Source organism: Nyctereutes procyonoides, unplaced genomic scaffold (assembly GCF_905146905.1).
Source record: "Nyctereutes procyonoides isolate TBG_1078 unplaced genomic scaffold, NYPRO_anot_genome, whole genome shotgun sequence".
Taxonomy (NCBI): domain Eukaryota; kingdom Metazoa; phylum Chordata; class Mammalia; order Carnivora; family Canidae; genus Nyctereutes; species Nyctereutes procyonoides.
The window spans coordinates 39,346,810-39,359,241 of record NW_026575047.1 but is presented as its reverse complement, the minus strand read 5'-3'; the positions used below and the strand labels follow the sequence as shown (position 1 = coordinate 39,359,241).

Genomic DNA, 12,432 nt, shown 5'->3' with positions numbered 1-12,432 from the left:
GGGAGCCTGATGTGGGACTCGATCCCCGAACTGGGATCACGACCCGAGCCAAAGGCAGGCACTCAACCACTGAGCCACCCAGGCATCCCTGGAATTTATTTCTTATACCTCTTTTTGGGTACTTCCCATATACTACCTTGATTTTAGTTATCCTTTTGTGCATGAACTTTTTTTTATTAACTAGATATTTCTAGATTGTTAAGAACATACCTTCTTCTTATTAACCAACCCCATGGTATCATACTCAGTACCCAACAGATACATTTTTTGAGGGCTTAATTCATTATCCAACTGGGAAAACCACCTTGGAATGGATGTTTCTCACCATAATTCACTCAGTGTCCATACACTGAGAAGTAGTCAATTAACACCAGTTACAGGGGTAGTCCTGGTAGCTATGAATTACATTTAGAGTTGGTTAAATAAAATTGTCAACATTGCCAATATATTTTGCCAATCAGAAATATTTGCTTCAGCTTAGATTTTTCTGGAATGAGCTCCTAACTGATCTTACCTCTGTTCATTAATATTTCTTCCTATCACTATTTCCAGTTTCCCCTCCTACATTTTAAGATTCTGGACAGTAGGGATCATATGTTAAAATCCTGCAGGCCAGAGGATTACACAAATATCAGTCCTCCATGTCTCCAGGATGAGTTGATTCCTGACAACAGTAACGGGGAGAAAGAGATGAAAGGGGAGGGGGAACATACATCAACCCTATTGTGAATTAATTTCTCACTTTTCTCCTCAGAGCACTCTTGAACCCGTGACTTCAGAGACTTTAGAAATGGTAAGGACCTTTAAAGAAATTCTTTAAAGAGATTTAAGTTGCATGCAACAGTTTTTTATTTTGACTTGAAATTTACTTTAAATGTCAGGTACACTAGTAAAATGTTCCACCAGGGCACTATTTTCAGACTCTCTGTGACTTAATCTCGAGCCCCACATCCACAGAAGATGGCCCCCTATCCTTGAGGATAATTGAGTCGTTTGTCCAGAGATGGGTTTCCATGAAGATAAGTGAGGTCAAATTTCAGGACCTGTCACTTATAGGGCCTCTTCCAAGTCCGCCCGTGAGGGGCCCTCGCCATGTTTTCACAGGGCCACATGGTTTTGTAAGATTAGCAAAAGTAACATGTTAACCACAGTTGCTTAAGACCATTGTCTCTTTTCACTCAAACTTCTCCTGTCATAACTTACCCCATATCGGATGGTATTAGGATGGTCATGGGCATTTTGTGTTCAAACTTTTTTGTTCCCTTTTTTACAGTGGCCCCCAAATTATACATACTCAGGCCCTATGAAACCCAGGTCACCCTTCCAAAGTAATAGCCCAATCTGCCAAGCCAAGTGTCTTGAGGGATTTCATCTTTATATTGGGATACCTTAGAGAACGGAGAGCTTCTCTGGAGCTTCCTAGCTCTCCCTTTGAGGTGTAGAGCACACCAGGCTTTTGAGAAGCTCAGCTTTGGGAGGACTCAGGCTTACCAGTAGCGTAGTGGTGACCTCCAAATTAGAGTCTCTCTAGAGCCCTCTCTTTTTCCTCCTTTTAAATTACGTTATATTTTGGGGTGCCTGGGCGGCTCAATGTTTGAGTGTCTGCCTTTGGTTCAGGTCATGATCCTGGGATCCTGGGATGGAGTCCCTCATCAGGCTTCTTGCAGGGAGTCTGTTTCTCCCTCTGCCTATGTTTCTGCCTCTCTCTGTATCTCTCATGAATGAATGAATGAATGAATGATAAATAAATAAATAAATAAATAAATAAATAAATGAAGTTATATTTTAAATTATACAAACAATATGTGAACATATCACTATATCACTCTGGGAAAAGCCACATAATTCAGAGAGAGCAGCTATCTCCACAGGTCCTCACCATTATTAGCTCGATGTATGTTTTCTCAATCTTCAGTGTACATTTAAATTCTGATATGTTTATTTTGAAAAATATAGTTTTGTTTTATGGAAATGTTTTTTCTTTGGGAATTTTTTTCTATTTTGTTTTATGAGAATTTCCTATACTATTTATATTTTCTTACAAACTTGTGTTTTTCTTACTCATTAACCTATTGGCAACATTTTTCAGTGTCAGATAAGCCTACCTTGCTGTTCTTTTGACCTCTTGAATTCTGTTCCATGTTATGCACATACCACAGTTTTTTTGAGTGTGAGTCTACTGATGATACTGAGGATATTCCCAGTTTGTGGCTTTTATAACACAGTGAAAATTTTTGTAAATTCTTAGTATATCTGAGTGCTTCTGAGCATTTAGGTGCATGCATTTTTAGTGTTAATATAGATAACTGTTAAATTGCCCCCGCCAAAGTAGCATGACAATTTACATTTAATTAATATTTCTCCACAGCCTCCCTGACCTTGATATTATCCTTTTTTTCCCAAACTGATGGAACAAAATAGCATCCCATGTAATTTTTACTGATCTCTATATCTTCTATTGGCCACGAGATTTTCTTTGAAATGCCTGCCTATATCTTTTGCTTGTTATATATTTGCTTCCAACTGGTTGTTTCCCTTTTTCCTCTGTTTATGTGCTTTTCTGTTGTAAAGAAGTTTTAGGTTTGCAATGCCTGGGTGGCTCAGTCAGTGGGGTGTTCAACTCTTGATTTCAGCTCAGGTCATGATCTTAGGGTCATGAGATCAAGCCCCACCTGGGGCTCTGTGCTGAACGTGGAAACTGCTTTGGATTCTGTCTCTTCCCTCCTGTCCCTTCCAGCTGCTGCATACATGTTTGCATGTGCTCTCTCATTCTCTCTCTGAAAAGAAAGAGAGAGAGAGAAAAAAGAAGATTTTGGTTTGGATATAGTCAGAAGTCTCTCTCTCTCTCTCTCTCTCTTTTAAATATTTATTGGAGCCTGAAGAAGGCTTTCCCAACCTCAAGGTTATAAGTAACTTCTCCTGTGGTTTCTTCTAATAATTTCAAGAGTTTTGCTCCTAACATTTCACTCTAATTCATAGGGAAGTGAGTGTCTTTTGTGAATGAAGTGAGGAAGGGGTCAAACTTTTATCTTTTTTTTTTCAAATAGCCAACCATCACACAAATATCTTTGAGTAATTCATCCTTTCCCGTTTGTTTTGAAATGTGATCTTTTATCATTCCTATATATATATATATATATATATATATATATACTTCTATGCTCTTTATCCTGTTCCATTAAAATATTCATCTGCCTACACCAAGACCTTAATGAACTTTGGAGCGAAACTACCAGGGTTCTAATCTCGTCAATGACCCTGTTTATTTTCTGTTCTATTTTCTGTATTTTTGTTGTTCTACATTTGAGAAAGCTCGGTGGCTCAGGCTCTACCCTCTCACTGAGTGTTTCATTTTTGCTATCATCTTTTCATTTACAAGGGCCCTTCTTTTTTCTCTGATTGTTTGTTTACTTGATAAATACTATGCCTTCCCTAAAAACATTTATAATAATTACTGATATTTCTTCTCCATATATGGCCTATTTTCCCCCAAGTTGCTTTTTTCTTTCTAATTGTTTTGGTCTCTGTCTTTCCAAAGAGATGCTCTCTTCACTTGTCTGGTGGTACTTGGATGTCTGCCATAAATTAGAATAGGGGTCATGGGGAAACAAACAGGATGCCAGGCCTGTGGGCACAGGTGGGACTTGTTGATTGTGGTTTTGCTAAAGAGTGCCCCAACTGGGCTTTTGTGTTGGAAAACACGCATGTCAGTGTCTTGGAGAATACAAGTTTCTCCTGCTATCCAAAAGGAGACTGTTCCAATAAAACCTTTCCTAAGTCAAAATGGTATAAAAAGCAATTACCATTAATTTATATGGAAAATTTTTTAGGTTCCTAGACCCAAAATACAACCTCTCTGAGGCTTTTCTGATACATTAGAACACATCTTGCTAATGTATATACAAAATAAATCAACATGAAGCACAGATGCTCACTGACACAGTAAAGCTCTGGCACGTGGCACATGATGCTGACAGGCTAGGTGTAGCTCCTCAGGAAGGATATGGGCGGGGCGTCTAAGTAGGTGCTCAGTGCTCAGCTCTAATCACAGCTCTCACCTGAGTTGCAGAGGCTTGTGGGGAAGACACCTTGGGGGTCAGGGGTAACTTCAACATTCAGTATGTAAACTTTAACTTCATTATGTTGGCTGCTTGGAGCTTGAGAGTCTGAGTTTAAATGCTTTTTTAAAAAAAGATTTTATTTATTCATTCATGAGAGACACAGAGGGAGAGGCAGAGACATAGGCAGAGGGAGAAGCAGACTCTGCTGGGAGCCTAATGTGGGACTCGATTTAAGGACCCCAGGAACATGCCCTGAGCCAAAGGCAGATGCTCAACCACTGAGCCACTCAGGCACCCCAGAGTTTAAATGCTTCTTAAAAAGATTTCCAGTCAGTCCTGTTGCTGCCTCACTGGTGCTTCCACTCCAGAGATACCCAGTGCTGGCATTTTCTTGAGTCATAGGGCATTTGTGGTATAAATCAGATGGCTGCTAGGCTTTCTCCCCTACTGGCTCAGATCTGACTTTCTTGGGTCGGCTAAATCATTTAGCCACTTGCTTTCCAACCTCAAAATGTTCTTGCTTTTGTTGCCTTTTCATTCTCTTGTTCCTTATAAGTTTATTCCTTTTTTAAAAAGCAGCTTTCTGTCATTTTAATGGGATTTCAGGAAGGAAAGGTGTTACATGTTAAATGTTCACACCAACGTCTGTATTTTCCAGCTAGTTATTGCTGGTCTGTGGTTTTATCAGTATTCATCAGGGCCTTAGTTGCAGCAAAGAAATTGGAAGGATATCAAGTTTCAGAAAATCGGAAGGAACCAAGGGTGGGTAGGCAGTGAAAACATTTTCTAAAGTTAAAACATTCGTCCTTCCATTCTTAGGTAATCCATACTTGGTAATAATTCATTTAATTATAATGTCAGTTTGCTTTGCTAACATTAAAGTCCTAAACAAGATATTAGCAAAGCAAACCGAAAGCTTTGTGTTCATGGATAGTATCTATGTTCAAATATGAGATTGGCCTGTAGTGGTTTTATTTCCTTTTTCTTGTGGTTTTCTTATCAGCCTTTGGTATGAGTATTATGCAAGCTTTGTAAAGAAAGTTGGATGTCTTTTTTTAACCCTCTAGGTCTACGTAAATCCTATATTATCTTTTCAATTTCTTCTATGATTATTAGTCTATTGTAAAAAATTTTGAGGCTATTTCAGTTACAATTCATATAATTTATCAGTATAGATATAGAACTATAGATACATGTAAATAAATTTCTCCTATAGTATAAAAGTGAAAATCTATCTTTTAAGTTATTCCTTTTTCTTGTTTTTAATGTTATTTATGTGTGCCTCCTTTTTATTTTTTAAAGAAACTGTTTGTAGATCCAACTCACCAATTTTAACTTGGCAACATTTGTAGGATCTAAATACTGGAGATGTTCCAGATATCTTTCTTTTTGTGGTTTCTAATTTAATTCCATTGTGATTAGAGAACATACTTCATATAATTTGAAGCCTTTTAAATTTATTAAGATTTGTTTTGTGCCCAGAATATGGCTTATCTTGATAAGTGTTCTAAGTGCACTTGAAAAGAATGTGTATTTATCTATTGTTGGTCAAGTTATTTAAATCTCCTACATATTTACTGCTTTTCCTTCTGTATCTGTACTATATCCTTACTGATTTTCTGTCTATTCTATCAGTTATTGGGAGAAGAGTGTTCAAATCTCTAAGATTACAGATTTATCTATTTCTGCTTTCACTTCTCTGAGTCTTTGCTTCTTGTATTTTGAAGCACTGTTATGTGCATAAACATTTGGAATGTTATGTCTCCTTAATGAATTGACCATTTTATCATTATTCGGTGAATCTTTGATCCCTGGTAATATTCTTTGCTATGAAATCTGTTATGTCAGTTATTAATATAACCACCCCAGGTTTCTTTATATTACTTTTACAAGATGTATCTTTTTCTATACTTCTAATATTTTGGTGTTTTTGTATTTAAAATAAGTTTCTTTTTGACAACAAATAGTTGGGTCTTACCTTTTTATATAATCTGACAATCTCTACCTTTTAATTGGGGCAGTTAGACCACTTATATTTAATATGATTGATGATGTGTTTGGATTTAAATCTGTCACTTTGCTAATTACTGTCTTTTGTCCCACCAGTTTTTTTTTTTCTTTTCCCTCTTTTCTGTCTTCTTTTGGGATGTTTTTTTAATGATTCTGTTATATCGTCTTTGTTTGGCTTATTAGCTGTGCCTTTTCCTTATCGTAGGATACAAACATTTGTTTTAGAGGAGACATTAAGTTGAGTCATCCAGTTCACATAATGAAGATCAAACCACCCAAACCAGTTACAGGTTAGTAAAATTCAACTAACACTTTCTTCTCTTCTGCCTTTAATTTCTGTTTTTTTCTTTCTTTGTCTTTCTCCACATGTCCCGTCTTTTCTATTTATTAGGGGCAATATGTAAATTATAAGTATAGTTCTGAAGAGGAAAAATTTTTAAAAGTCATAAGCTCTGGGATCAAAAGACAAAACATATAAATGTTACAAGAATACAGCTAACAGAATTGGGAAATCAGGCAAGACACATCTAGCTGGAGTTCATTCATTTTGATATTCCTGTGTTAGTTCATTCATCAGTGTTTGCTGAGTGCCAGTAATGCAGTAAGCACACAGGTGAGTAAGACACATCATCTTGTGCCCTAAGAGCTGCTGTTCCACCAAGGGAGAAGAAGAGGAATCCGGCATTATAGGATATGATAAGTGCAGCAATGGGGAACACCTGGAACCATGGAAACATAGAAAAAAGAGTGACTAACTCTGTCCACAGAGCAGGCAAAGGCTTTATCAAAGGAAGGGGCACTTGGGAAGGTTTTGAAGGATAAGTGGGAGTATGTCATGAGGAAAAGAGAAGTCAATTGTAGGCAGAGGACAGAGTATATCCTTTCAATACCTGCAAATGGCATCAAAGATATATCTATAAGAATGTTCACTGCTGCAGTATTTTCAGAAGCAAAATCTCATACACCTCTCCAAAGGAATACTTTGCAACCATAAAAAACGAAGGAAGGGATCCCTGGGTGGCTTAGCAGTTTAGTGCCTGCCTTAAGCCCAGGGCGTGATCCTGGAGTCCCAGGATTGAGTCCTACATCGGGCTCCTTGCATGGAGCCTGCTTTCCCCTCTGCCTGTATCTCTGCCTCTCTCTCTGTGTGTGTCTCTCATGAATAACTAAATAAAATCCTTAAAAATAAAAAGAAAATAAAAAACAAAGAAGGAAATTCAAAAGGCCAAGAATATCCAATTCACTCTCATAAATGAACATGATGATACAACATGCTCCATCAACATTTATTGTAAAGCTACGGTGATTAAGACAGATAGAAAAACAAAGGAGTGCATAGTAGATTGCAATATATATAAGATATAGAAATATAGATAGAAAAATCAATGAATGAAATATCAGAGGCCAGAATAGAGCCAGGCATAATGGCCACTGGATACCTGAGGGGTGGCACTCCAGAGCAGTGGAGAAAGGATGGTCATTTCAATAAATGGTACTGGTTGTCCATATGGAAACAAAAGTGAGACTTGACTCCTGCCTCACACCATCCACAAAAATTAATTCTAGATGAACCATAGAAGTAAATAAGAGAAAACAATAATGCTTTTAGAAAAGGTATAAAACAATATCTTTATGATTTCTGGGTAGGGAAAGACTTTGTAAACAAGACACACAAAACAAATACAAAAAGCACTTATAATAAAAGAAAAATTTGGGGCACCCTGGTGGCTCAGTGGTTTAGTGCTGCCTTCGGCCCAGGGCGTGACCCCGGGGTCCCGGGATCGAGTCCCACGTCGGGCTCCCTGCAGAGAGCCTGCTTCTCCCTCTGCCTGTGTCTCTGCCTCTGTGTGTCTCATGAATAAATAAAAAAAATTTTTTTTAAATAAAAAGAAAAGAAAAATTTGATAAATTTGGCTACTAAAATTAAGGACTTCGAGTCACCCTAAGACATCATTAAAAGCATGAAAGAGCAAGCCACATAGAGAAGACATTTGCAAAACACATAAAACTTGTGAATTTCATATCAAGAGTATATAAAGAATTCCCACAACTTATTAAGGAAAAGAGATAATCTAGTATAAAACAGCAAGAAATTATTCAAATGGCCAATAAACATATGAGTATATATACTCAACATCATTAGTTTATCAGGGAAATGCAGATTAAGACCATAATGAGTTTACCACTCTATACCCACCAGGATGGCAACAATGAAAAGACACTGTACCAAGTTGGTAAGGATATGGAATAACCATAACTAGACTTCTCATACACTGTAGTTAGGAATGAAAATTGATAACAATCACTTTGGAATGATCTAGTAATGTTGATGATAATTTACACCCTGAGAGCCAGCATTTATACATTTACACTCCTAGGCAGTGTGACCAACTATACTAGTTTGCCTGGGACTGAGGGTTTCCAGGGATGTGGGGCTTTCAGTGCAAAGCAAACCAGGGTGAAGTGGCCCCTCTCCTTCTAGGTATACATCTGATAGGTTTAAAAGTAAATGCGGGGATCCCTGGGTGGCGCAGCGGTTTGGCGCCTGCCTTTGGCCCAGGGCGCGATCCTGGAGACCCGGGATCGAATCCCATATCAGGCTCCCGGTGCATGGAGCCTGCTTCTCCCTCTGCCTGTGTCTCTGCCCCTCTCTCTCTCTCTCCTCTCTGTGACTATCATAAATAAATAAATTCAAAAAAAATTTTTTTTAAATTAAAAAAAAATAAAAAAATAAAAAAATAAATAAAAGTAAATGCGTACCAGGAGTCATGTACAAGAATCGTAACAGTGACGTGATATTCAATAGCCCCAAACATGGAATAACCAAAATGTCCATCAACAACAAACTATAGATCAACTATAATGTCTTCACTCGGTGGAATACTATCAATAAAAAGGAACAAACTACAGCTATCACAACAAAGTGGCTCACAAACAGTATTAAGCCAAAGAGGGCAGACATAGAGTTAACACTATATATAATTCCATTTGTGTATATAGTTCAAAATCAGGCAAAACAAAACTCTCATGTTTAGATGCACATTTAGACAGCAAAAATAAAATAAAAGTAATGCAGTGCTTACATAAAAGCTAAGGGAACGGTTGCTGCCCTTCCCAGAAGGCTGTGACTGGAGACGGGCCCTTGCAAAGCTTCTAGGGAACAGGCAATGTCCTGTCCTTGGACCTGAGTAGAGACAGATGTTTGCCTTATGGTAATTTATTAAGATATATATTTTTATGCTCTTTGCTGGATGTATTCTATTTCCCAAGAAGACAAAGGTTTAATGAATGAAAATAAGCAACAATGAGGAAGGTCTATGGTACTGATATAAAGAGATCTCAAAGCTATTATGAGTGAAAAAATGCAAGGGTGCTAGTGTATAAGAGCAATTCTCAAACTTTAGCTGGATCAGACTCGCCTGGAGAACTTGTTAGAACCCAATTTGCTGGGCCCCACCTACAGAGTTTCTGTTTCAGCCTAGGGTTGAGCCCGAGAATCTGCATTTCTAACAAGTTCCCATAGAGCCTGTCAGATCCCTGCTGATCTGGGACCACACTTGGGAAACTACTAGTATCTTATATGCTAGCTACCATTTGTTTAAAGAAAAGGGGTCTCTGGGATCCCCGGGTGGCACAGTGGTTTGGCGCCTGCCTTTGGCCCAGGGCGCGATCCTGGAGACCTGGGATCGAGTCCCACGTTGGGCTCCCGGTGCATGGGGCCTGCTTCTCCCTCTGCCTGTGTCTCTGCCTGGTCTCTGCCTCTCTCTCTCTGTATGACTATCATAAATAAATAATTAAAAAATAAAATAAAATAAAAAGCTTTAAAAAAAAAAAAAGAAAAGGGGTCTCTGTTGCTGGTATGCAAGGAACCAGCAACAATGGTGGCCACTGGGGAAGGGGGGCTGGGGCACCATCGGGCCTCCTGGGTACCCTCCAAAGAGAGCAGAGTTTTGAAAGCTGGGATAGGAACCCAGAAAATCGATCACCCGGGTTTACTGTGGATTTAGGAACAGTTGAAAAAGAAGGAAATGAAAGGTTTCAGGGTGGGAGGAGGGAGTAGAGTGGTAAGAAAAGTGATTGGCAGAGAGGAGGTTTTTGAAGGAAGTTAGTTGGATAGATGTAAACACAGGTAGGGGTGGGACTGTATGCTTATGTGAGCCTTCAGCAGTGGCTCATTAGTGACCAGCTGGCAGGTTTGGGGCCTTACCAACCTGAGGAGACACCAACAGGGGTCTGAGGCCTCTAATGCCCTCGAGAACATTTCCTTGGCTTTCTCTGGGGATCTAGTAATTCAGAAACAGAAAGTGATGGGGGGATGGAGCTGGAGGAGCAAGAGGAGGAGGCAGCTGTCCTTTGCCTGTGCTCCCTGAACAAGTGGGTAGGAAAGAGGTGGAGAGAAACCCTGGGCTCCCACATGGACTTCTGAGGATAAGGGATTCTGCAGGAAACTGGGGAGCATGGAGGAAGGGGGGAAAATTAGACAGAGGGAAGTCCCATGGTTTGACTAATTTTGGCATCTTTTCACCCTAGGGACCACATTTAAAAGCCCCCTGGAAGTCTTTGCAAAGATAGAGGACTGCTATGGGTTGGGCTCAGGGCAGAACCACTTCATCAAGGAAAATCAGTGGGAACAGCAAGCAGCCATCTTCCACACCTCCTACAAGAAGTACCTGGATGAGAAAGGGGAGGAGGAGCCACTCAGGTGAGTGGGAAGGAGCACTCTGCTCCCAGGGAGCCCTGGGGCACAGTGCAGGAATCAACCCAAGCTCTTGAACTTGTCTGAGGTGTAAAGGCTCCTCTTGATTTGGGGAATTTTTCCAAGAGTTTCAGCAGATCTTTTGAAACGGTGTGTGGAGATTGTTCAAATACAGTTAGAACAAAGGTGGATCACATTGTGGATTTCAAAGAGGGGGTAGGCATGTATGGAGGTAAGGAGTAGAGTTTATTTTAGTATTTTATGCCCAGCCCTCATCTCTTAAATTTTTTACCCCTGATTATCTAGACAACACAGAATACCCTAAAGACAGAAATGAAAGTCACTACTATTCAGATTTTCTCCATTTCTATCCAGGCTATTTATTTATTTATTTATTTATTTTAAGATTTTATTTATTTATTCATGAAAGACACACACAGAGAGAGAGAGAGAGAGAGAGAGAGAGAGAGAGAAAGACAGAGACACAGGCAGAGGGAGAAACAGGCTCCATCCAGGGAGCCTGACATGGGACTCAATCTCGGGTCTCCAGGATCACACCCTGGGCTGAAGGCAGGCGCTAAACCGCTGAGCCACCCAGGGATTTCCTATCCAGGCTTTTTAAACATAATATATTCATGTATAATTCCTGAAATACCTTCTAGCAGCAGGTATGGCTCATGAACCCCCTGCTGTGATTGTAAAAAACCGAGCCCAAATCTTTAAAGAGTGCAGTGGAGCTGGTTTTAGGAACTAGCTCTCCCCACAGCTAAGCTGGACCTCAGGGATGTTCTTGCTTCACACAGGAAGCGGAGCCTCTCATCTTGCTGTGAAGTGCACCTCCAGTTTTCTCACTTCAGGACACAGACTCCTAGGGCTGCACCCTCATCGTAGCTGCTTGATACCTGAACTAGGACCCAGTGAGGTTCAGGGGTGCACTGCCTTGCAGGGTAGTTGGGAGTTTTGCAGGCTACCTCTTAAACTGCTGGTAGTGTCTGTAGTGAGAGTCTTTAAACCACAAGAAACTCTATAAACCAGGAAATCTTTTATTTTTTTTTTTTCGTTTTTTTGGGGTTTTTTAGAGCAAACTTAGCACACCACTCATTGGATTGTCCCCAGCATAAGCGACCATTATTCATGTCAGCCAAGTCTGGTCACTACAGAGAAAGTTCTACTCAGTGCTGGGTGCTGTTGCCAGTCTGGGAGTGACTCCTGCAGCCCCGCCTGCCCTGCCCTCCCCAAATTCCAAAGTCTGCAGCCACCAGACCCAGCCCATAGAACGTGATTTACCTTATGGCCCTATGCTCCTGGAAAGGTCCATCCTAACATTCCCTTCATAAACCCATTTCTGATTTTAGTGCCAAGCCTCTGCCAGCTTCTCTCCTGGCCAAGGAGTCTGCCATGGCTCTGACTAGTGTCCCTTTTTTTCTCAGCATGGCCTCATTCCATTTCCTCCTTCCTAGCAGCATAATTGCAATGCCAGCGGAAGTCAAGAGCCCCTCAGGTAAATAAGCACGAAGCAGGTGGTTATCCTGGGCAATGATCCACTCAAGGGAATGCCTCAGCAAACCATGCATGGTGGGAGGGAATGAGGCAAAATGTGCATCACCTGCTTCGCAGTTGGAGCTTAACAGTTTCTGGTTGGACATTAGGCATCCAGATTCCTTG

At 40.1% G+C, this 12,432-nt stretch overlaps 1 protein-coding gene across 1 annotated transcript in view; it reads left to right on the top strand.

Moving 5' to 3' along the window:
• WDR93 (WD repeat domain 93) overlaps positions 1–12,432 on the top strand; it is a 48,945-nt gene that overhangs the window by 20,518 nt on the left and 15,995 nt on the right. The window contains exons 7-10 of the mRNA XM_055326820.1: positions 755–793; positions 6,277–6,361; positions 10,602–10,773; positions 12,198–12,268. Coding sequence (XP_055182795.1) covers positions 755–793; positions 6,277–6,361; positions 10,602–10,773; positions 12,198–12,268 — 367 coding nt within the window. The remainder of the gene's footprint in view (positions 1–754; positions 794–6,276; positions 6,362–10,601; positions 10,774–12,197; positions 12,269–12,432) is intronic.